The sequence below is a fragment of the Rana temporaria genome, chromosome 3, assembly GCF_905171775.1.
Source record: "Rana temporaria chromosome 3, aRanTem1.1, whole genome shotgun sequence".
Taxonomy (NCBI): Eukaryota; Metazoa; Chordata; class Amphibia; order Anura; family Ranidae; genus Rana; species Rana temporaria.
This window is the reverse complement of record NC_053491.1, coordinates 90,165,704-90,192,271: the sequence shown is the minus strand read 5'-3', so window position 1 is coordinate 90,192,271 and position 26,568 is coordinate 90,165,704. Positions and strand designations below refer to the sequence as shown.

General features: G+C 43.7%; 1 protein-coding gene across 3 annotated transcripts in view; it reads left to right on the top strand.

Annotated features, from left to right (window-relative positions):
• The window catches only part of LOC120931466 (golgin subfamily A member 6-like protein 22), a 101,954-nt gene that overhangs the window by 57,107 nt on the left and 18,279 nt on the right, over positions 1 to 26,568 (top strand). For 2 of the 3 annotated variants that reach the window (XM_040342946.1, XM_040342948.1), the window contains 10 exons: positions 3,021 to 3,084; positions 3,506 to 3,646; positions 6,724 to 6,773; positions 7,887 to 7,995; positions 8,300 to 8,341; positions 9,910 to 10,041; positions 11,354 to 11,427; positions 16,332 to 16,416; positions 16,945 to 17,113; positions 22,546 to 22,628. In XM_040342946.1, the coding sequence (XP_040198880.1) occupies positions 3,021 to 3,084; positions 3,506 to 3,646; positions 6,724 to 6,773; positions 7,887 to 7,995; positions 8,300 to 8,341; positions 9,910 to 10,041; positions 11,354 to 11,427; positions 16,332 to 16,416; positions 16,945 to 17,113; positions 22,546 to 22,628 (949 nt within the window). The remainder of the gene's footprint in view (positions 1 to 3,020; positions 3,085 to 3,505; positions 3,647 to 6,723; positions 6,774 to 7,886; positions 7,996 to 8,299; positions 8,342 to 9,909; positions 10,042 to 11,353; positions 11,428 to 16,331; positions 16,417 to 16,944; positions 17,114 to 22,545; positions 22,629 to 26,568) is intronic. The other variant, XM_040342947.1, reaches the window with a different exon arrangement.

The following is a 26,568-nucleotide window of genomic DNA, read 5'->3' as shown; positions in this document are numbered from 1 at the left end:
TGAGCTGCCATGCTCTCTTGGTGAGCCTGTTGTTGAGCTGCGTGACCCTGTTGTTGAGCTGCCATGCTCTCTTGGTAAACCTTTTGTTGAGCTGCCATGCTCTCTTGGTGAGCCTGTTGTTGAGCTGCGTGAGCCTGTTGTTGAGCTGCAAGGTTCCCCTGCAAACCTGCATTCGTCTGCTGTTGATTTGCATTTGCTATAGCCAGCTGTTTCAGTATCTCCTCCATTTTGGGTTTACTTTAACGGCCCGCATTCTCCACCATGTGTAGGGGGTTAGCTCGGTAGCTGGGGGGATGACCCCTTGGATGGGTTCACTACACACTGAATTTATACAGACAGGCAGTCGAAGACGGTTGAAAACAAAGATTTTGGTTTATTCTTCCATCTTGCTGGAAACAAGTGCAAGCATCCAAACAACATAAACAAAGTCAAACATAAAATAAACCCTGGCCACTTGGGGCGTCTATCTTCACCACACAGGAACCTATCTATGGAGTCTGGCACAGCCTAGTGCTGGGCAGACACTGCTGGTCATACAGCAGAAAAACAATAGTCCTTGCTTTTTATCACACAGAAAAATCAATCCTCTCCTCACCTCCTCAGAAGACTTTCAGTACGCTACTCTCCTTACTCACAAAGCCTCAGGATGCAGCAAATCAGTGGTAATCTTCTGGATTGCTTATAGAGGCCTTAATTGCCTCATTCTGAACAGCTGAAGTTTTCCAACACCCACAGATTTACCTGGCTTCCTGTCACAATATATATATACAGTATCTCACAAAAATGAGTACACCCCTCACATTTTTGTAAATATTTTATTATATCTTTTCATGTGACAACACTGAAGAAATGACACTTTGCTACAATGTAAAGTAGTAAGTGTACAACTTGTATAACTGTGTAAATTTGCTGTCCCCTCAAAATAACTCAATAGTGAGTACACCCCTAAGTGAAAATTTGTAAATTGGGCCCAAAGTGTCAATATTTTGTGTGGCCACCATTAATTTCCAGCACTGCCTTAACCCTCTTGGTGTCCTCTTCCACTCCTCCATGATGACATCACGGAGCTGGTGGATGTTAGAGACCTTGTGCTCCTCCACCTTCTGTTTGAGGATGCCCCATAGATGCTCAATACGGTTTAGGTATCGAGACATAATTGGCCAGTTCATCACCTTTACCCTCACCTTCTTTAGCAAGGCAGTGGTCATCTTGGAGGTGTGTTTGGGGGTCGTTATCATGTTGGAATACTGCCCTACAACCCAGTCTTCGATGGGAGGGGATCATGCTCTGCTTTAGTATGTCACAGTATATGTTGGCATTCATGGTTCCCTCAATGAACTGTAGCTCCCCAATACCAGCAGCACTCATGCTGCCCCAGACCATGACACTCCCACCCCCATGCTTGACTGTAGGCAAGACACACTTGTCTTTGTACTCCTCACCTGTTTGCTGCCACACACGCTTGACACCATCTGAACAAAATACGTTTATATTGGTCTCATCAGACCACAGGACATGGTTCCAATAATCCATGTCCTTAGTCTGCTTGTCTTCAGCAAACTGTTTGTGAAGACATCATCTTTAGAAGAGGCTTCCTTGCAGACCAATTTAATGCAGTGTGTGGCGCATGGTCTGAGCACTGACAGGCTGACCCCCTCCCTTCAACCTCTGCAGCAATGCTGGCAGCACTCATACTTCTGTTTCCCAAAGACAACCTCTGGATATGACGCTGAGCATGTGCACTCAACTTCTTTGGTCGACCGTGATGAGGCCTGTTCTGAGTGGAACCTATCCTGTCAAACCGCTGTATGGTCTTGGCCACCCTGCTACAGCTCAGTTTTTGGGTCATGGCAATCTTCTTATAGCCTCAGAGAGTTCTTTGCCATGAGGTGCCATGTTGAACTTCAAGTGACCAGTATGAGAGAGTGAGAGCGATAACACCAAATTTAACACATCTGCTACCCATTCACACATGAGACCTTGTAACACTAACATGTCACTTATATCATTTTTGTCCGACTAAGGGTAGACACCTGGAATTACGCACCACATCCCAAGAAGTCATTTATTCAAAAGAAGGAGAGCATTTGGGAGGGGACTATAACGGTGCTTATACAAATAATAATGGAAACCAATCAGGTGTATATAAAATATATACAAAATGTTTTTATTATAAACAAAGACTAAAACAGATAACACGACACAATAAGTTGTTGGATTTTATAGAGTATCTCTATTGTGGTGGTTAAACATAGAGGCTTTATAGAGATTGAATGGTCGTATGTTATTGCGACATGTTTCATACAGTGTGTGTGTGTATATATGTATATATTATTTTTTTATTTTATTTTTTGCCTGGGAGTGTATGTAGTGCTTTGTGCACTTTGTGTACTGAATGGTGTTGGGAGGACATTTCATAAATAAAGTTGCATTCATTGAAATATACAAAATCATGTACCCCAAGCACACTGAAATAGCGCATAATACTGCCATAGTGCTGTCAATATAACTAAAAGGACACTATAGCATTAGAGTGGAAATGTCCACCTACCTTATGTTTCCTATTAATTGTTATGATTTCTCATCACAGCCCAAAGAAATTCTAGTAAAAATATCCAAAAACGTGTGTGATTCTTATGATAGGACAAGAAAATTACAGACCTCATCGGGCAGAAATTGCTTTGAATGGGACAGGGTTAACTGCATAACACTTCAAATCATAAAGGCACTATGCAAGCAAATATTAATATTATCTGCGGCACCCTCATACCATGATGTTTTTCTCTTTTTTTTTATATCATTTTATTATGTTACATTTTTAGTACTATATATAACTTTAGTAGAACATTGCAGATGGTATGTGGCATGGCAATGAATAGTGCCTAGTCTCACTGAATTGTAATTGGCACACGCAGGTCTGCCCTCCTGAAATTTTTATTCTCTGATTGTGTATTGAAAACGTAGGACCTGTTTATAGATGAATAAGTGATAGGATTATTTATGTCACATTATCTCCACAGTGAAAAGATAAAAGTACTGGAGAGGGAAAAGTCAGATAAAGAATTAGAGATGAGAAAACTAAAGGTAAGCTCTCTGTTGTATACTTTGTGGCTGTACATTTTAACATCAAGCTAACTCATTTGCTAAATTCAATTTAAAATCACAATGTAATCATTAAGTGAGTGTATGTAATGGAAAGATTGTGTGCAGTTGGAGGAACCTATAAGTAAATCAGAGGTTGCACTGCTGCAATGGTTTGATTTGTTGCATGTAAAATAAAAAGACTTAGTTACAGCCTTTGCTCCAGAGCCCGATATTCTTATAATTTATGAAGTTATATGGTCTATTAAGATCCTTCTTGTCACCTAGCATGGTTTTGGCATGTTCATAAAAATTTAGGTAACATGCAATTGCAAGCTGAAATACCTTTCTTAGGTTTAAATTATATATGTGCAAGTAAGAATATGAAGAAATGCAATAATATTGTACCTGTCACCTATTTAAGCAGTGTGACAATGGATCAGTCCTTCGAATTGAGCTAGATGCCTGTAAGCAGCAGCTGGAACTGGAGAGAAACCGTCGGGAACTGCTACAAAATACAGTAGGAGAACTGGAGTCCAAACTGTCAGAAGAAAGGAACAGCCAGGTACAGATCCAAAAGCTTTATTCAACATCCACAAACTGGGTGGGGTGCACTGGATTTACAGTGCACACTGGAAGGGCACAGTGTTTTGTGGAGTGAACACTGGCTGGATGCAGTTTGATGTGCTGGATGGTTGCAGTGCTCACTGGATTTGCACAGTGCGCACTGGACTGTTGCAGTGTGCACTGAATGGGTGCACTGGGTGTGCGGGGTTTGACGTGCAGTGTACACTGGATGGGCACAGCTCAACGTGCAGTGCGCATTGGCTAGGGGTAGAGCGACGTACATACCTACATACACACACAAACAATATACTATACTGGGCTGAGACCAGCAGAGCTGCAAACCATCGGAATTGAATAATATTGCATCGTCTGATTCAGGGAAAAGTTCCCAGTAACCAACAATTAAGGTCTTAACATGTTCTTATTTTTTTGGCAAAAGTAAGATGAAAAGGTATGAAGGATTCTCTGTAAAGAATACCCCTATGTATTTAATGGCAAAAGTGGCCCATTTAAATTAGAATGCTTCTTGAAATCACCTGATCCTAGAGCCCAAGAGATTAGCACCTCTGATTTCTGCTAGTTCACTTTGATATTCTCCTGTAAGTTTGGAGTTCATGAGATTGGGTAAGAAAACTGTGGATCTAATGATAAAAAAAGAGAAGGTCTTCTGCATATGCTGGAACTTTATGATGCTTTCGACCTATTATTTAATTTCAACATTTGCCCTGATTTTACATAAGAAAGGTTTGAGTATAAGAATGAAGATTAACAGTAAGAGGGGGCACCCTTGGTGGGGCCCATTGTTTTTGAAAAAGGAGTTTGAAAGAATGCCAACTGCCTTAACACAGGCAGATGGGAAAGAATACAGGGCCATGATATGGGACAACATAAGCTTGCCTAGGCTAATAAGTTTGAGACCCTCCTCCTTAATTAAAGGACCATTCGACTTGGGCGAAGGCCTTCTACACTATCAGTAGACACCAGCGTGAGGTGAAGACTCCTTGACCGAACCAAGTGGATAATAGGGCTTTTGTAGTGTTCTTCCAAGCTTCCCTAGATGATATAAAACCCACTTGGACTTGATATATTAATCACAGGAGATGAGGAAAGAGCCAGGATGCTAAAATAAAGTTTAGAGTAATTGTAAGTCAACAGAGAGATTGGCCTGTAGCTGGAGCATATGTTAGGGTCATTGCCTTCTTTTAGAAGGACAGTGGCATGGGGAACTAGTATATCTAAGAGAACGGGACTTTCTGGTTGAAGTGAATAAAATCTGGAAAATGTGGTTCTAGGTACAGTATATGATCCTGTAGAAGTTTAAAATACTGACTATTTGACTTAGCATCCAAGATAGCCTATGCAAGTCCTTCTGAAGTTAAGGGGCTTCTAGTTGGGTCTGAACTCCTGTGTCAATTTAGGGAGAGTTGAGGTAGAAATATAGGACTGAATCTGATTATGTTGAGCCATGTTGAGCTGGAATGAGGAAGTTGTTCAAAAAATGTGCGATGGCATTGTGTCAAGATGGCTTTTCGCTTTTACCATATAGAAAGTTCTGATGGAATCTCTGGCTCGTAGCAATCTAGTTCCTGCCTCCTCTGAACCCGTACGCTTGTGGGGGAGTTTGACTGTTTAACTATCGGTTAAAAGCTCATGTATCTGAACTGTTTTAACTTTCTTCAGTTTAGAACCATGGTTTATCAATATATTTCGAATAAAAGGGTTGTGGCCCATCCAGATGACAAGTGGGTTGCTATTTGGTGTTTTTGTAAAAGTATGCAGTAATAATAAGAAGACTTTAGTTAGGCACCAGTGCCTCTTGGTAGCATGTGTCAAAAGGAGCTGGAGTCAAAGGGGAACCGGGGTGTGATCAGAGATTGTGAAATTATTGATGGATGAAGAGGGGAAGAGGGGCAGATCCCTGTGTTTCACTGATAAGAAGTCAATGTGTGTGAGAATAAAATGTGTAGTACCTAGTGGAAGTATGATGGATCCTCCACACATCACATCACAGCACAGCAAAAACTGGTGGAAGAAGTGTTTTAATTTGCGTAGTGTAGAGTGAGATAGAGAGGAGGAGTGGTGAGATGCATCGAGCAATGGCTTGGGGATAAAATTAAACTCTCTCTCCAGTATGAGAATGCCCTCAGTGAACTCCTGTAAGTGCTCTAGCATGTGGGTCAGGAAGGAGGCCTGATCTGTTTTGGGGGAATAAACCATGGCTGAGGTGACCTGTTGAGAGGCTATTTACCCATCTGCAAAAAATGTTTTGCCCTCTCCATCACACCATTCCTCCTGAAAATTTCCAAAAGGCATGTTTAGAGAACAGAGTGCTCACACCTTTAGATCTGGTGTCAGCTAAGGTCCCATGGTAGCCCAGAGGGTAGTTCCTATCTGTTAAGGATCCTGTCCAAGTGGATTTCCTGCAGGAAAGCAAAGTGGGCCTTCACACTGTGGAGAGAGTGAAGTAGCATGGCACACCTGGAGAGCCTTGATATTAAAAGAGATAAGTTTAAAATTAGACTTTAGCAGGGGATACAGTAGAGGCTGTTCTTAGGGGAAGAGTGAAGACACAGGGGAAAGGGGCAAAGGGAGGGGGGATGAGGTAGAAGTAGGACAAGTAGAGGGTAAAAGTATTATGCAAGGGTTCACCTCAAGAGGTATGTGGTGGTAATAGTGGTGCAAGACGGGAGAGAAAATAATGAGGTGGGTTCTCTAAAGAACAGAAAAGCTTCATTTTTTTTATGTTTTTCTATGTGAATGAGACATGTTACAAATATGAAGTAGATGTTTTCCCAGTTTCGCCACAAAAATGGAAGTACACTTTTTTAACACTTATTAAAACAAATGTTTTTACATAATGGAAGAAGAGTAAAAAAGAATATGCTGCTTGGGTAGGTAGTATTTGAATGGTCACTGTTTTGAATTAAAAAAAAAAGAAAAAAAATCTGACCTAAATACTTTGGAATTGCAGTTGCTTTCATTGCCTGTTGTTCATCTTAGGTATATTGTGTTATGTGAGGTACTGTATATTGATGTGTATATTGTATGTATATAATATATATATTTGTTTTTTAGGAATGGCTTAGTGGTGTGGGAAAACAAAATTCTGTGGATCTTTCAAAGGGGTATGTACATTAGTAACTAGCAAAACCTGATCATCATTTATTAAATGTTATTATTATTACTGCATTATTGCATAATGGCTCCTCTTTTTTTAACCACTTGCTTACTGGGCACATATACCCCCTTCCTGCCCAGGCAAAATTTCAGCTTTCAGCACTGTCACACATCCTTTTTTTCCCACAAATAGAGCTTTCTTTTGGTGGTATTTCATTACCTCTGCGGTTTTAATTTATTGCGCTATAAACAAAAAAAGATTTTGGAAAAAACACAATATTTTAGACTTTTTGCTATAATAAATACTCAAATAAAAAAAAAATGTTCCTCAGTTTAGGCCGATACTTATTCTTCTACATATTTTTGGTAAAAAAAATCGCAATAAGCGTATAGTGATTGGTTTGCGCAAAAGTTATAGAGGCTACAAAATAGGGGATAGAATTCTGACATTTATTGTATTTTTATTCTTTTTACTAGTGGCGGTTATCTGCGATCTTTTGTCAGGACTGCGATATTATGGCGGACACATCGGACACTTTTGACACATTTTTGGGACCATTCACATTTATACAGCAAACCGTGCTATAAATATGCACTGATTACTGTATAAATGTGACTGGCAGGAAAGGGGGTGAGGAAGGGGTTAAATGTGTTCCCTGGGAGTGATTCTTACTGTGGGGGGAGGGGACTGACTGGATGAGGTGACCGATCTGTGTCCCTATGTACAAGGGACACAGCATCGATCTCCTCTCCCTGACAGGACGTGGATCTCTGTGTTTACACACAGAGATCCACGTCCTTGGCCGTGTAATGGTCCATCGCGGGTACCTGGCGGACATCGCGGCCACCAGGCACGCGCATCGGCATCTCAGTGACGCACCGGGCCCCCCAGTGGCCGTAAAAAGACGGCCTCCCAGCCCTGTAGAGCCACCTTGTGGCCGTCTTTTTACAATGGCCCGGGTCTCAAGAAGTTAAGGTTATATAGTAAAAGTGTGTAATAATATAAGTTATACTTTTAAGCTCAGTTATACAACCAATTATACTAACAAGACACTGAAAACATAATTGAATGGATCTGGAGAACACATACCCTATGGTGAATAAGATGTGCTATCTCTTAGGTTGAGTGTGGGTGATGTCAGGGCAGAAATACAGAGCCTACAGCAGCAATTGGAAAAGGAGAAAGAAACAAAGAAGCAAAAGGATGAATTGATATTTACCCTGAAAGAGGTGAGAAACTAGCCATCTCAAGTTTACTTTGCAAATGAGTAAATGTAAGATAGTTTATATGGGTAATCTAAAAGCATCTCTTGTGGGCACCTTCTATGCCTCTAGGGCTCAGATTTAGTTTTGATTTTTACTCAGAATTCTATTATATTTTACATCATGTACTATGCTAGTGTAATTATCATTTCTAAATCTTTAATATTGTAACTGCTACTTGTAATTGTTTTTTAAATGTATTATTAATTTAAGTTAATTATTAGTTTTAACTACAATGATTACTAAACATATGATCTCTACCTACATTTAGGAGTTGGAAGATCTGAACAGTAAGAAGCCTGGAGACATCAAGGTGAATGTGTAGCAAAAACAATGATGCAAATCGGTCTGCCTTAAAGTGGAAGTAAACCCACCTATCATTTTCAGCCAAGGAAGCTGCCATCTTGGCCTCTGTTTAATCTTCAACTGCCATGATGCTGCACATGTGATCAGTTATGACACCAGCCATTGGATGGTGTGACAGTTTGGTTGAGAGCACAACCAATGAGACAGTTAGCATTTCCGGCATGCCGGGAATGTAACTGTCTTTGGAAACTATTAAATCATTGGGTTTACTTCCGCTTTAAGATATTTGATCAGATATGATTTTTACATTTAACCATACAAAAGGGTTTGTGGCCTGGATTTATTGTCTTTTCATCGTACATGCATGTCAGCTATAGGAGGAAAGTTGTACAAATTCCACATGGAAGATTTTTACATTGGAACATTATATCATTGGGATGCACAGGACTATACTACATATAGCGCCCTGTATACATAAACCATTTTTTTCTGTAATATATTGCTCTTTTCAATGTTGGATGTTAATCAGAAACAGAAATAATGCAGAAATTGATGTGAAAGGTAACTCTCAGACACTGACATTAGACAGAAGCTCAACCTTACTGGGTTAGACATTTTCTACACATCCTGTAGTCAACAGTCCTTTCATAAATAAGTGTACTGCTATGATTCTCAATAAGATACATAATGATCATAAGATACAAGTATGTATGGGAGTTATTAGAACAAATTATATTTTAAGTTAGTACATTATCTACAGAACTTTGGGCCAGATTCACAAAGGAGATACGACGGAGTATCTCAGATACTCCGTCGTATCTCTCAGAGTATCTATGCGACTGATTCATAGAACCAGTTACGCATAGATAGCCAGAAGATCTGACAGGTGTAATTGTTTTACACTGTCGGATCTTAGGATGCAGTACCGCGGCCGCCGCTGGGGGGAGTTTGCGTCGTAAACCAGCATCGGGTATGCAAATTAGGAGTTACGGCGATCCACGAAGATTTTTCCCGTCGTTACGTCGTCGCAAGTGTTAGATTTACGTCGCAAAGATAGGGCACCTTTAATATGGTGGAAAAGTACTCCACCATGTTAAAGTATGCCCGTCTTTCCCGCGTCGCTTTTGAATTTTTTTTGAATTTTTTATTTTTCCCGGCGTAAGTGCTTTGTTGACGTTGCGATTCTCAAAACGTCGGCGCGTCATAATTTCGCGCAAAGCACGTCAGGAAATTTGCGACGGGAGCATGCGCAGTATGTCCGGCGCAGGAGCGCGCCTAATTTAATCGGTACCCGCCCCATTTGAATTGGGCCGCCTTGCGCCGGACGTGTTTACGATACACCGCCGCAAATTTCCAGGTAAGTGCTTTGTGGATCGGGCACTAAATCTGAAAACTTGCGGCGGTGTAACGTAAACGGGTTACGTTACGCTGCGCCCAAGCTACGTGAATCTGGCCCTTTATGTTTAATGTTCTGTTTTGCTGTCTTCCACATATGCTGCCTTTACTTCTTTGTGGATTAAGTAATGGAATTCTCATCTAGGCAATGTTGTTGTTGTTTGACTGTGTTCTGTTCAGACGTCCTTGGAGGAAGTGGATTCTGAATTGGTTCTGGTTAGAGAAGAGCTACAGAAGGTTTGGGACATGTTAAAGTCAAAGGACACAGAACTAGAAGAGCAGTATCAAGAACTGGAATCTGCTAGGGACCAGGTATGAAAAAAAATACACACTAATTATTAACCTAATTAGTGATTTGATGACAATGAAACATCAAGTTTTGCATGTTATCAGTTTAGCGTGGTCAGAAAATGTTAAGACAGACCGTTGACTGGCAATGGGTATGTTTTGGGCTTTATAGAATACGCAATCAGTTGGCACAAACCAGAAACATGAGCTTGTTTTGAGCAAAATTGTATTAACTAAATGTAAAAACCATGGCACACTGATAGTAAGCTAGGAAAGCATGACAAGTGAATGGAATATCAGGATCTCATTGTTACTTAAAGTGGAATTTTACCCATAACAAATTGATAAAAAATAATGTTCCATAGCAAGGAACATACACTCCACATTAAAGTGGATGTAAACCCAGACATACAGTATACCCAGTAAAGTGAACAGCCTCAGATCATACACAGAGATGAAACACATCTCCCTACATAAGTTTTACATGTATATCTGCTGTCTTCAGCTTTTTATATTATTTAGCAAGTTCAGATTGTGTTAGGAGATTTTCTCTTTCTGTTCAGCACTGAAGTGAAGCCTGGGCATACAGCCAAGACAGCTGATTGGAGGAAAGGCACACACCCATTCTGCTCATAGGTAGAGACTTTCAGAACTGTTTGTTGAATAGTTCAGCACTCTGCTAATCTATTTATAGCATCCTCCCCAACACAAGACTCAGTTGACGGAGAACTTGTCAGAATTTATCAGGCTGCTAACAGAAGAACAAAGCAGGAGACAGCTACGGAACATAATGCTTTGAAGAGAGATAATAAAACACTACAAATATATGTGCCCAGCTCAAATTTATTGAATCAGGTTTATACCCACTTTAGTAATTATGCTATGAAGATTGTGTGCTGTAAGTTGCCTCCAGCTATACTCCCGTTTCTTCTTGCTGGTGGCTGCCATTTTGCTGAAGCCCAGAGCCCCTGAGCAGCAGAATTTTTTTAGGCTGTCAGCAGATGAGCCTCTAGTAACTCTGATTTTAGGCACAAAACATTTTTTTGCTAACAAAACAGAGCAACTGAGCATGCACAGAGCAGAGTGCATTACTGGATTTTAAACAGTATAGGCACTTATTCCTAATGCTATACCTGCAAAAGGGGCCAGCCGAAGGTGATCCAGCAGGACTTTGTTTTCTAACTAATGTTCCACTTTAAGAAGTGACCAGTGGATCCCACATAGCTAATATTGAAAAGCAATACAAAATATGTCAATATATACATTTGATTATATATCTGGCTAGAAGGGTGATTTTCTAAGTAAATGATGGCATGTGCTTCCTTTCTCTTCGTAGTACACAGAATGCAGCACTGAAAGGGTCAGACTGGAGCAGCTTGTCACCTCTCTACAGAAACAAACAGAGGAAAAGTAAGTTGCTGAAATCTTTGTAATTTAAAGAGAACAAGACCCAATTTGACTTTTGCTAAATTTTAAGTATTTGAATTTAAAGCTATATTAAACCCAAAACCAAAAATGAATATATTGTAGCTTTCAAATAAATGTGGTGGCTGCATTTTTTTGTTTTTTCTTTATTTTCACCCAGCGATCTGGCCAGTTACACGCTTCCTGTCTTAGGGTGTCTCCACTTTGAATGGAGGGACAACAAAGCTACCTTTGGACAGCAGCATTGTCAATCTGCAGAGAGGGTAGTGTAACGACCATATAGGTATTAAATCCATGTATGAGCAGGCTAGTTGTGCTAAAGCCAAGCCATTGCTTGACTTCAAGTACAACAAGCCTGTCAGATTTTTTGCGTGCAATTACTGCTGGTGGCTTTAGCCGGTGATCATTGTGTTGTGCCAGCTGGGAAGGCTTCCCATGGCAGAACACAATAGTACTCATCAGGCAGTGTTGTTGTGGGAATTGAACGATTTTCTTTCATGTGACCTATGGTTGCAGGAAAGAAAATTGCATTATCTATGACTTGTTTTAGATGCACTTGCATATTTAGAGAGACTTGACTGAGAATGCAAAAATAAACACCTGCCAACACTTTCCAAGCAGTTAAAGCAACAGATTTGTTCCTTCTGAATAGATTAATAAAAGTTAACCATTGTAAGCAACCCTGTCAGTTTTAAATGGTTTGTCTCAATCTTCTGACTGCCATGGTATTTCAGAAAACTATACCAAATGTTGGCCACAACATGAAGTTGATGATACTGGAGATTAATCTATTTAGCTGAAATTTAGTTCAGCTTGCACAAATGTTTCTGACATTTTTGCGACAAATTTGTTTATAAATAGACCCCCCCTAAATCCTTAAAAAATAAAACTAATGCAGATACCACATGTAGTAATAAATGTTTGTTTTGAGGTTTATTACCACTTTACATTATAGTAAATGGACAGGTGTACATGTGAAGCATTTATGTTTGTCCACTTAATTACCGTACCTTTAGTTACCGTATATACTTGAGTATAAGCCAAGTTTTTCAGCAAATTTTTTTGTGCTGAAAATGCCCCCCTCAGCTTATACTCGAGTCACCTTAAAAATTGCACTTGCCTAGATGGATACGGCATTGATTTGATGCTGCATCTGTTCCCCCCCCCCCCGGGGCTCTAAGACCACTGATCGCTCCGTTCTCAGCTTTCAGTAAGAAAAGAGCTCTTTCTGCTCTGCCCCTCCAGTGCTCACTGGAGCACTGAGCTGCAGAGGGGGCAGAAGTGGCTGGCTCTTACCATCTCACTGGGAGGCATGTGGGTGGATCTTTAGCCTGCTGTTGGCTGAAAAAAGGGTCACAGAACGAACTGTACTGCTGTGATGCCTAGGAGAAGTACACTCACCGTCAACTTTATTGGGTACACCTGTTCAATTAATTGGTAACACAAATTGCTAATCAGCCAATCGCATGGCAGCAACTCAATGCATTTAGCAATCTAAATGTGGCGAAGACAACTTGCTGAAGTTGAAACTGAGCAACCAAATAGGGAAGAAAGGGGATTTAAGTGACTTTGAACGTGGCACAGTTGTTGGTGCCAGAGGGGCTGGTCTGAGTATTACAATAACTGCTGATCTACTGGGATTTTCATGCACAACCATCTCTAGGGTTTACAGATAATGGTCCAAAAAAGAGAAAATATCCAGTGAGGGTGACGTGGCAGAATTGGTTGTATGCAGAGCACACAGCCATTTTGCCTTGTGCTATAAGCACACACTTCATCTTATTGAAATAATCCATCTTTAAGCTAAAAGGTCCACTCACCATGCATTCGGTCTGCCATTCATTCAATAACCAAGCACCACCATCTTGTTCTCAGTTCAGTATCGCCGCCATCATTCGGCTGCCCAGCTCCTCACGGCTCCTTTTATTCTCACAAACAGGAAGTGATCGCTGCACCAGCTTATCACCTCCCCCATGGGAGTGGTCATCACAGGATGTCCCCTCCACACAGCAAACACCATATATGGACATCCCTCTAACAGGATGTCCTATACCAGGGCTCAAAATTTCAAGCCCTGAGCTACTAGCCAGGCCTCAAGAGTTACTCGCCACCAGTTGCCCCACCTAATTCATACACTGCTCCACGCCTAATTGCGCCCCTAAACACGCCCTCGTAGCTTATCTCATGGAATGACACTGTTAAATGTTTTATACAGAATCAAGTTACACAATTAAATATTACCAAAAACAACTTTAACAAAATGGGACAGGGCACTGGGGACAGACCAGAGGGACAGGGCACTGGGGGCAGACCAGAGGGACAGGGCACTAGAACTGGATCTCTTCCCCATTCTCCCATCCATCCATCCTCTCTCTCCCTCTCCTATTCATCTCATCATCAGGAGCCTGTATGTACAGCTCCACGCTTGCATGTCCCCACTTCCCCCTTTTAATCAGGCTGGCAGTGAGGAGAGGAGCTGCAACACAGTGGGAGGGAGTACAATCCAGCGCCGAAATCCACACAACTGCACAGCCGTTGACACCATAGCACAGCGCACATTGACACCACACAGCACACATTGAGACCAGTCTGCTCACAGTGCTCAGGCTGAACTGCTGGACACCTACATAGAGCACAAGGAGAAGAAAACTGCACAAACTGGAAGGCTGCCACTCTCATGTCAGGGCAACTTTCAGTGAGCGCTGCACTGCCTACCTGGGACACCCGGAGTGGTAATTTTCGCAATCCTCCACCTGACTCATTACTTCCTGCTCCCTGCTCTCTGCTCTCCAGCTACATTGGTCAGGGGGGAGGGGGGGGGGAAGCTCAGAGAGGTCAAACTGTTAGGTCCCATGGCTTAATGAGAATTGTAAGGAGAGCACCTGTGTACTGCTCTGCCTGTGCGCGGCTCACCAGACTACTTTTCCCGAGCATGCACCTTTCCTCTTCGGCCGCCAGTCTCATCGGGACTCTAAATGTAGGCACAGATTAAAGGGACATTGGTCATGCAGCCCTGTCATCACTCACCCCCAGCTTAAATCCACTCGCCAAATGCTAGTAGACGAGTGGAAATTTTGAGGGCTGCCCTATACAATGAATACAATACATGAATACAATACATGAATACAATGCTGGCTAAAGTCTTATGGGCGTGTCCAGGCAGGGAATTCATGTATGCTCCTAGCAAACAAAGCTGTATTGCTTTTAAAACATGGACGCCTTCCCTGACTCTGAAAACGCTCACAAGCTCTGATATTACCACTGATAGGAATCCTTATTTTGCGCCATTCCATAGAATAACGCATATTCAGATTATACCATTATTGTAGGTGGAATGGAGGCTATCTACAGGCGTGCGCTACGAATCCCGACCATGCTGATCAGACACAGCAGAGACAAGAGCGCACATCTGCCTATAACCACTAATGTTGTTGCGGAGTGAGCATATCCCCTCCTCAACGATCGTCCGTGCTAATGCACAGAGGGCCCCTCGCCGGCAGACAAATGCCCAGGCCGCAAACATCACACTCCAACCTCAAGACATTTTCTACTACCAGACGGGATTCAACCAGTCTCAGACTGCCCCAGTCAGCTCTTTAGAGCGGATTGCGGAAATACTAAACACTGGGTGACACTATGACAATACATATTAAATACATCTTGAAATTTGCACAACAATTGGCAGTTGTGTGGAGGAAAATGCCTTGTTGATGTTAGAGATCAGAGGAGAATGGGCAGACTGGTTCCAGATGATAAAAAGGCAACAGTAACTTAAATAACCACTTGTTACAACCAAGGTATGCAGATAGCAATCTCTGAATAAAAAACACATCGAACCTTAAAGCAGATGGGCTACAGCAGCAGAAAACCACACTGGGTGCCTCTCCTGTCAGCTAAGAACAGGAAACTGAGGCTACAATTCGCACAGGCTCACCAAAATGGCACAATAGAAGATTGGAAAAACATTGCTTGGTCTGATGAGTCTCAATTTCAGCTGCAACATTCAGATGGTAGGGTCAGAATTTGGCGTAAACAACACGAAAGCATGGATCCACCCTGCCTTGTATCAACGGTTCAGGCTGGTGGAGGTGGTTTAATGGTGTGGGGCATATTTTCTTGACACACATTGGGCCCCTTAGTACCAATTGAGCATTCTTTAAACGCCACGGCCTATCTGAGTATTGTTGTTGACCATGTCAATCCCTTTATGACTACAGTGTCTCCATCTTCTGATGGCTCCTTCCAGCAGGATAATGCACTGTGTCACAAAGGTCAAATCATCTCACCACTGGACAATGAGGTCACTGTACTCCAATGGCCTCCACAGTCACCAAATCTCAATAGAGCACCTTTGGGATGTGGTGAAATGGGATATTCGCATTATGGATGTGCAGCCGACAAATCTGCAGCAACTGTGTGATGCTACCATGTCAATATGGACAAAAATATCTGAGGAATGTTTCCAACACCTTGTTTAATCGCAAGGTGTACCTAATAAAGTGTCCGGTGACTGTATGTCCAAAATATCTTTGGCTATACTTCTCCTTTAAATGTCAAAAACCGTATGGGGGGGATTGGAGTGGGAACTGTTTGTCCCTATTAAAAAATACTTTTGTGCCGGAGTTTAAATGTGCTCCCATAGAGAAGGTATCCCCTCCTTTCTGTTCTGCCATCTGAGTAAAGAGAAATCTCTCTTATGGGGACACAGACAGCAATAATATACAGTATTGACTGAAGCATGTCAATTTCATCTATTATTCATTAACAAAATATACAGTAAGTATAGTAAAAGGTTGATAATTCATTTTTTTATTTTTGAGCTTTTTGCAGTGAGAGCTTTAATGATGTATTGTCTGATAAGCACAGCTTGTTCATTGTTTCTTATGCAGGGAACAGTCAATAAAGCATCTGCAGCAAATTAGAGAAATGGAGAAAACAGAGATGGATATTGAGAGGTCTTCCTTGGAATTAAAGGTAATCTTTGTTTACAGGCAGTAAATCAAGCATACAGTGGTACCTTGGATTACAAGCATAATTAGTTCCAGAAGAATGCTTGTAATCCAAAGCACTCGTATAACAAAGCGAGTTTCCCCATAGGAGTCAATGGAAACTCAGATAATTTGTTCCACAGTGACTGATATTTTATGCAGTACCGCATGTGACCAGAGGTGGGGGGGGGGGCACCGGAGACACTCGGAAACACCCGGAGCCGCTTGGATGCTCTCAGAGATGCTGCCCAGAAAGTACAGACAAACGTGCAGATCCAATCGGTCAACCTATGGCAAAATATAGATGTTAAAAAATTGTCACATGGTATTTCTGTCCATGGCACACATTGCAATGCATGGATAATAATGAATAAGTCCAATAATGGTAGATTCAATTTGGAGGTCTCCTAATGGGTTATTTTCCCCACCTATCAAGAAATGTAAATAACGATCTGTAGATTGTACTGTATGTGTAACTTGCTAACAGTCTAAAGTCATGAATTCTGAAATTCAGTTGGCAGAGATGCAACAACAGTATGGAAAAACCTCCTCTAATAACATTGTGCAAGGAGCCCAGACTGGAGTGAAAAGCTGGAGTCCAAGAGTAGGCCAGCCTCCTGCAAGTTCACATAAATGTTCTCGCTGTGAAGTCTTCCTTCAGCAGGTGGAGAAAACAATTAAAGGTAAGCCCATCCTACGCAGGTGCCCATCTGTGACCACATTTGTCACAACTATACTCTTGTTCAGTATGTTAATAATTAAAAAACAGTAAGGGCCCTTTCACACCAGCAGACGGAAGTCTTTTTTTTCATCCGTCCGTTTACAGATGAACAAGGGACATACATGTATCCCTATGGGATAGCGTGTGTCAGCGGATGAACATCTGCTGACACCCGATCTCATCGGTCCACGCTATGGTCCGATTCTGTAGACGGAGGAAAATCCTATTTTTCCATCCGTCGCAGATCGGATCGGGTGAACACGGTGTGACAGGAAGTCAGGTAAATCTGTGGGTGTTGTCACAGACGGAACATACCTTTTTGCCTTGTTTAGACAATACACCAATCGTTATTAGGCGTCGGCTGGAAAATGTAGTCAGGAAGGCTAAGGGCCGTTGGAAGACTCCAGCTGTTCAGAGTGAGGCAATTAAGGCCTCTATAAAAAGTCCAAAGGATTACCACTAATTGGCTGCATCACTCCTAAGGTTGTGTGAGTAGGAGAGCAGTGCCAGAAGGTCTTCTGTGGAGGTGAGGAGAGGATTGATTTTTTCTGTGTGAAACAAAATCAAAAGACTATTGTTTTGTGCTGTATGACCAGCACTGTCTACCCAGCAGTAGGCTGTGTTAGACTTCATAGATAGGTTCCTGTGTGGAAGGTAGACGCCCAAAGTGGCTAGGAGTTATTTTAATGCTTGATTTTGTTTATGCTGTTTGGATGCTTGCAATTGTTTTCCAGCAAGATGGAAAAATAAACCAAAAAAGTTGTTTTCAACCGTCTTCGACTGCCAGTCTGTATAAATTCAGTGTGTGGTGAACCCATCCAAGGGGTCACACACCCCGCTACCGAGCTAACCCCTCACAACTGGCAGACGGTACGTGTTCATCCGATCCCCCTGTAGGGGATAGTGGAGATCTGATAGGGAGGTCCCTGCACAGTGTGATCTGCCGGCTCAGTGGAGATCAACGGAGCGATTCCCGCTGAGCAAGCGGATATATAAAGAACGGATGCTTCAAATTCTCTATTTTATTTTTAGCAAACCCCTCTTGCTGATGTCTTTATTTGATTTTGCTCTGTTCCCTCAGCTTTTGTTTTTTGAAAAAAGAAACACATCTGCTAGTATTGGTCATTATGCTTGTTACTGTTGCTTGTTACAGCCAAACCTGTAAGAGAAGGCGACATCCTATAACCAATGCTAAACATATATAATTGTTGACAAATGACAGTTTATTTCCAATTCTAATGCCGCGTACACACGATCATCTTTCAGCATGAAAGAAAACGTTGTTTTTCAGCATGACTAAAAAACTACGTTTTCCCAACTTCATCATTAACCACTTACCCCCCGGAACATATTGCTGCCTAAAGACCAGAGTACTTTTTGCGATTCGGGACTGCGTCGCTTTAACAGACAATTGCGCGGTCGTGCGACGTGGCTCCCAAACAAAATTGGCGTCCTTTTTTTCCCACAAATAGAGCTTTCTTTTGGTGGTATTTGATCACCTCTGCGTTTTTTATTTTTTGCGCTATAAACAAAAATAGAGCGACAATTTTGAAAAAAATGAATATTTTTTACTTTTTGCTGTAATAAATATCCCCCAAAAATATATAAAAAAACATTTTTTTTCCTCAGTTTAGGCCGATACGTATTCTTCTACATATTTTTCGTAAAAAAAATCGCAATAAGCGTTTATTGATTGGTTTGCGCAAAAGTTATAGCGTTTACAAAATAGGGGGTATTTTTATGGCATTTTTATTAATATTTTTTTTACTAGTAATGGCGGCGATCAGCGATTTTTTTTTCGGTATTGCGACATTATGGCGGACACTTCGGACATTTTTGACACATTTTTGGGACCATTGGCATTTTTATAGCGATCAGTGCTATAAAAATGCATTAGATTACTATAAAAATGCCACTGGCAGTGAAGGGGTTAACACTAGGGGGCGGGGAAGGGGTTAAGTATGCCTGGGTGTGTTCTTACTGTGGGGGGGGGGGGTGGCCTCACTAGGGGAAACACTGATTTTCTGTTCATACATTGTATGAACAGAAAATCAGCATTTCCCCTGCTGACAGGAACGAGAGCTGTGTGTTTACACACACAGCTCCCGTTCCCCGCTCTGTACCGAGCGATCGCGTGTGCCCGGCGGCGATCGCGCCCGCCGGGCACACGCACGGGAGTCGGGGGCGAGCGGGGAGCGCGAGCACGCGCCTCCGGCGGCGCGCACGCGCCCCCTAGTGGCGGCTATACGATAGGACGTATAGCTACGGGCTCTCGCCCAGGAGAGCCGACCTGCCGCCGTATAATGACGGTGTGCGGTCGGCTACTAGTTAAAACGATGTTGCCTACACACCATCGTTTTAAAAAAATGTACAACGGTACTTTAAAGGGGAAGTTCCATTCGCCTTTGGGCTGCTTTAGCTGATTCCGTGTTATTAAAAGACGATTCGCGCTTTTTTGTCTGTTACAGCGTGATGAATGTGCTTACTCCATTATGAACGGTAGTTTTACCAGAACGAGCGCTCCCATCTCATAACTTGCTTCTGAGCATGCGCGGGTTTATTTCGTCGTTTTAGCCCACACACGATCATTTTTTACAACCCGAAAAACTACGTTAAAAAATGCAGCATGTTCGAAAAAAAAATCTTGTCCTTTTTCAGAAGCCGAAAAATTATGTGAAGCCCACACACGATCATTTTAAATGACGTTTTTGAAAAACTAAGTCTTCTTCATGCTGAAAAATGATCGTGTGTACGCGGCATTAGGATTACTGGGCCTGATTCCCAAAAAAGCTGCCTAACTTAACTTTCAGCAGTTAAGTTACACTGACTTAAAATCTCTACCTAAGTGCCTGATCCACAAAGCACTTACCTAGAAATTTCAGGCCGTGTAACTTAAGTGCCTCCGTCGCAAGGCGGTCCTCCTCTCCGGGGGGCGTTTAAAATTTAAATGAGGCGCGCTCCCGCGCCGGCCGTACTGCGCATGCGTGTGACGTAATTTTCCCGACGTGCAGCGCGCAAACGTAATTGACGCCGGGCTTTGTGGATTGCGACGGGACACTAAAGTTGCGACGGGTGAAAAAAAATATACGCGCCGGGAAAACAAATAATTATAAAAAAAAATGACAGCGTCGCTCAGCATGCATTCCTGAGAGGGAGAACTCCATGCCAATTTTCAAAGAAAAAACCGGCATGGGTTCCCCCCCCAGGAGCATACCAGGCCCTTAGGTCTGGTATGGGTTGTAAGGAGACCCCCCCACGCCGAAAAATCGACGTAGGGGGTCCCCCTACAATCCATACCAGACCCGTATCCAAAGCACGCTACCCCGCCGGTCAGGAATGGGAGTGGGGACGAGCGAGGGCCCCCCCCTCCTGAGCCGTGCCAGGCCGCATGCCCTCAACATGGGGGGGTTGGGTGCTCTGGGGCAGGGGGGTGCACTGCGGGCCCCCCCACCCCAGAGCACCCTGTCCCCATGTTGATGAGGACAGGACCTCTTCCCGACAACCCTTGCCGTTGGTTGTCGGGGTCTGCGGGCGGGGGCTTATCGGAATCTGGGAGTCCCCTCAAATAAGGGGGCCCCCAGATACCGGCCCCCCACCCTAAGTGAATGGATATGGGGTACATCGTACCCCTACCCATTCATCTGTAGGCAAAAAGTAAAAGTTATTAAACACACAACACAAGGGTTTTTAAAATAATTTATTAGTCTGCTCCGGAGGCCCCCCCTGTCTTCTTTATTAGCTCTAATACCAGGGGGGGCTTCTTCTTCCGCTCTCCGGGGGTCTTCTCCGCTCTCCGGGGGGGGCTTCTTCTTCCATTATCCGGGGTGGGGCTTCTCCGCTCTCCGGGGGTCTTCTTCTATCTTCGCCGCTCTCCGCTGTTGACTCGGCGAACCCCGGTTCTTCTGCAGCTGTCCGGTGCCTTCTCCTTCAGCGCTGGCTGTCTGCTATCTTCGTGTGTTAGCTCAATTACTAACAGGCAGCCAGCGCGGTCTTCTGTGACGTCACCTTCTTCTCTTCTGTTCTTCTCCCCTCTTCCGATGTTGACTCGTCGCCTCTTGTCCCATCATGCTCTGGTAGGTACCCACGTGGTGGGTGCACGTGGGTAGGCACCCACCACGTGGGTACCTGCCGGAGCATGATGGGACGGTGATGCCTATATAAATGGGATGCAAGGCGCGCTTCCATCATTGCAGTGACAAGAGGCGACGTGTCAACATCGGAAGAAGGGAGAAGAAGAACCTGACGTCACAGAAGACCGCGCTGGCTGCCTGCTAGTAATTGAGCTAACACACGAAGATAGCAGGCAGCCAGCGCTGAAGGAGAAGGCACCGGACAGCTGCAGAAGAACCGGGGTTCGCCGAGTCAACAGCGGAGAGCGGCGAAGATAGAAGAAGACCCCCGGAGAGCGGAGAAGACCCCCCCAGAGAGCGGAGAAGACCCCCCCCGGAGAGCGGAAGAAGATGCCCCCCCCATATCCATTCACTTAGGGTGGGGGGCCGGTATCTGGGGGCCCCCTTATTTGAGGGGACTCCCAGATTCCGATAAGCCCCCGCCCGCAGACCCCGACAACCAACGGCAAGGGTTGTCGGGAAGAGGTCCTGTCCTCATCAACATGGGGACAGGGTGCTCTGGGACGGGGGGGCCCGCAGTACGCCCCCCTGCCCCAGAGCACCCAACCCCCCCATGTTGAGGGCATGCGGCCTGGCACGGCTCAGGAGGGGGGGGGCGCTCGCTCGTCCCCACTCCCATTCCTGACCGGCCGGGTAGCGTGCTTTGGATACGGGTCTGGTATGGATTGTAGGGGGACCCCTACGTCGATTTTTCGGCATAGGGGGGGTCTCCTTATAACCCATACCAGACCTAAGGGCCTGGTATGCTCCTGGGGGGGGAACCCATTCCGGTTTTGAATTTAAAAATTGCCGTGGAGTTCTCCCTCGGGAATGCATACCAAATGCCGTCGCTTGAATGGGCCTTTACAAGGTGTGACTAACTTTCCACATTGTAAAACCAGCCCTAGTTTTGCGCAAGCAAAATCGGAACTTACGCAGAAATCACAGTGCTGAAAAGCGTTGTGGATCTGCTTAAGTCCTCATTTGCATACTCAAAGCTGCATTTCAATGAGAAATGCCCCCAGCGGCGGATGCGGTACTGCATCCTAAGATCTGACCGTGTAAGTGTCTTACACATGTCAGATTTTCTGCCTAACTTTGGAAAAAGCCTTTTGAGGATCGTTTCCAAAGTTAGGCACAGAGATAAGCAGGCTGAACAGCAGTTCCGCCTGCGTATCTCTTTTGGGAACCAGGCCCACTATATATAACATATGGTAAAATATGCAGTCAATTATATGCTAATTACAATGTGGATAGATAAAACGTATCACTTGTTTTTAATCAGGATGTCAAGAGCGCAATGTGGAATTACAGGAAGAGAAAAACCAAACTCTCGTCTGTCTTTACCAACTGCAAGATGTTCTAAAGGTGATCACTGTAAAATAATATTATACCAATCAAATCTGTTTACAGACATAAGAGATGTGGGGGTCAGTTTCAGAATTTAATCAATTTTGAAAATATTAGCATGGTATGATGTTATTCTTATTTTTGCAATATTGAAATAATATAGCAGTGTATCATCACAAATATATACCGGTATATACATTTTTCAGACACCATGACATTGCATCACCACACATCACAGATGTAGCTCTGCACATTGTAGCAAAATGGTTTACAGTCTAGGCTTTATGTATAATGTTTATGCATAAATCAGGTAGAAAATTATTTTTGCCTGCTTATGGGTGGGTTTATGTCATTGGTGGCTATAACCCTAATGATTCATAATGTACTGTTCATATTTCTCTGTCTCTTCATGTCATACCTTATATCCTGAAATACTTGAATGAAAAAGTATTGAAAGTGAAAACTTAAATATTGGTTGTTAAATGATTCCCTTGAAATAAACTTGTTGTCAAACTCAGCATGCGCTGAAAGTCAGTGAACATTCTACATCAAAACAATCAATAGATACAGAGATATACATAGCTTAAGTCGTATGCAATTCATAAATCTATTCCCCCTTTCCCAAGCCTCTCCTTTTCGACAATGTCATTATCACATTATCATGGTCAGAGACTGCAGACGTAGTACAGTGCCTAGGATAAGTAATGGGTAATGGCCGACATGCCCTCTTACCAGACCCAGCAAAACTACAGCAGTGATCCCTGCAGCTGGACGATCGCTCACTCTGGGTTCCCCGGGGGCGACTCTGGTCAGTAGTGTAGCATGTCTGTATCCTGGCAGAGGCTCAGTCTTTCTCTCTGGTGGTGCTGGGGAACTTGTCTCTCTCTCTCTGGTGGTGTTGGGCAGCTTGGCTCTCTCTCTGGTGGCGCTGGGCAGCTTGGCTCTCTCTGGTGGTGCTGGGCAGCGCGTCTCTCTGGTGATGCTGGGCAGCGTGGCTCTCTCTCTGGTGGCACTGGGCAGCGTGACTCTCTCTCTGGCTTGTGCCCAGCACACTCCTCTTTTTTTGTCCTCTAGCACTCACTCCCTCAGCTTTTTTCCAGACTGCAGTCTCTCAATCTCTCTCTTGATCGAGCTGTACCCTCCTCTCTGTGGAAAATGGGGCCGCTAATCTTTGGGACTATATGTCCCATGATGCTCTTGTCTCCTTTGATTGACCCTCAGTTATGACCAATATGGAAGGAACGGCGCAGGCAGGAAGCTAGGCGGGGAACCTAGTGAGAGCTGCCATCTTATCTCCTTAACAGGAGAAAGAGGGGCGAGCAGGGGAAACCCCTGACAGCCCGCAGCTCGCCTATCTACTGTCACAGGAGTTCTCAGCAGGATTGGGCAGGGAAAATCTTGACTGCACCTTGATGGTGTCACCCCACTGGCGGGTGGTTCCTGGGTGCAGGCTGCCCACACCCCCATAGTGACGCCACTGTGCTGAATTTAACAGTGCTGATCCAATCCCTTATTCCAGGGGGGCACTTGACCCCCCTTTCCCGTACCTGTGGGTGCCCATGGCGGTCTCCCCAACCGACAAGGGCTTGGTGGTGAACCCCAGAGGCCGTAAGGGCTGACATTCCTCCTCAGGGTGCATGTTACTAGGCATGGTGTAGTGCAAGATGGAAAGATGGGTACCAGTCACTTTTAAAAATGAACAAAGAGAGTTTTATTTCTCTTAACGGGAACAGAGGAGAGAGAGGTAGGGCACAGGACAAATGTAATAGCAACTTGGCAGATTCCTTAGGCAAAAATAGAACTAGGCAGACAGCGATACAGAAAAGGGCCTTTATGCTGAATGCAGCAATCTGTATTTGGTAGCAACTGCTGTTTCCTATAGCAACAACTTTACTCACGGTATCCCACTGCAGATCCTCAAACTTAGCTCACAGCTACCCGCTGTATTCTTCAAGCTTCACCCACAGGTACCCAGTGGATCCCTCAAGATTTACTCACATCTAACCAATGTACTTCTCCTCAAGCTTAACTTACAGCTACCGGCTGTACTCCTTCAAGCTACACTCACAGCTACTTGCTGTACTTCTCTTGGATGAGTTCTCTCCTGAAGTTTTCCCACTTACTTCACAGTCCCCGGCTGATGAAGCGTCTGCTCTGGTACTCCTTCAGAACTCCATCTCTTTACACTTGCCTCTGGCGCCAAGAGTGGTTGTCCCTCTAGCAACTTTCTCTCCCTTGTCTCTTGGCAATGATCAGGCTCCCCTCAGGATGAGCCTCTTTACAGGTGGTTAGGCCTCAGGCTTCAGGCCTACACCTCTGCTGCTGCTCCACACATACCAGGGTTGCCAACTTTCAGAAAATTTACGAACAGTTTGTAAAATCTGTACTTTTTGCATCTGTCCTTGAATGTCCATTACGGACATGTAGGCTGCATGTCCGTAACTGACATTCATGGACAGATGCAACAGTTGTGGATTTTACAAACTGTTCGTAAATTTACTGAAAGTTGGCAACCCTGACACATACCCACCCAGGCCACAATCGCCTAATTCTCTCCAAATAAATAGACTATCCCAGCAGCCTCAGCGGCCACAAAAACACCTGCTGATTGGCTGAGAAAAGCATATTCAATCATAACCAGAATTCACTGTAATCTATCATACTAATGCCAAAGGTAACAGTGCCACGTATTGACAAAAGAGAGAAATCACAGTTAAACTCAAGATCAGGAGAAACCCATTTGATCATGACTACAAATTAGCCAGGCTAGTTACCACCTAGCACAACTAAATTTACTAGCAGCCCTGTTTAGGACAAGGGTGCTACACAATATAACAGGAACTATCAGGATTTGCAGGCTTCTCAACTGATGACATATATAGGTAGATTCACAAAGAGTTAGGCCGGCTTATCAGTGATAAGCCGACCTAACTCTGAATCTACGCCGGCGTTTGTTTAAGTGTATTCTCAAACAGAGATACACTTAAACAAAGCTAAGATAGGCCGGCTTGCAGCGTTTTATCTTCGCTTGCAATGTTTCTGTTGGCCGCTAGATGGCGCTTTCATTGCGGCCGGCGTAGATTATGTAAATGAGGGGATACGCCGATTCACGAACAAACGCTAGGCCTACACCGTCGCATTACGTCGTTTCCGTAAGGGATAGGCCGCCTAAAGTTATTCCACCTATGAGGTGGAATAACAATGTTAAGTATGGCCGCCATTCCCGCCGTGAGGTTCGATTTTTTTACGTTGTTTGCGCAAGTCGTCCGCGAATCGGGATTTACGTTGTTTACGTCCGCGTCGAAATCAATAGGCCCGAACGGCGTACTTAGCTGCAATGCGCCCTGGGAAATGTAGGCGCCCGGCGCATGCGCAGTACGCAAAAACGTCAAAAAACGTGAGGTCAAGCCTCATTTCCATACTACACGCCCCCCTCCTAGTAATTTGAATCAGTCGCCCTTACGCCCGTTCGGTTTAGGCTACGCCGCTGTAGATTAGCAGGTAAGTGGTTTGAAAATCACTACTAGCCTAGTTAATTTACGGCGGTGTAGCCTAAAAACACTAGGCTAGGCCAACCTAAAGTTAGTCCTCTGTACGTGAATCTACCTAATAGTTTTCAGTGATGGTAATACTTGTTTATGCATTAATGAATTTGTTTTCTATATACTGTGTTTAAACTTTACAGGTATGTCATAAGTTTACCTTAAATTAGATGTAGACACAAGGATAATATATTTAGAAATAATCTAAACGTGATAATATTTTTTTCCTCCATGCATATAAAAAAATGTTAGAATCCTACATATTTATGAAATGTACGCTTGAATCACAGTCTAATGCAGTGGTCCCCAAACATTCTAAACAAAGGGCCAGTTTACTGTCCTGACTTTAGGGGGCCTGGGCTGTGGCCATTGGGAGTAGAATTCGTTCTGGCATTAGTGGGAGTAAACAATGCATC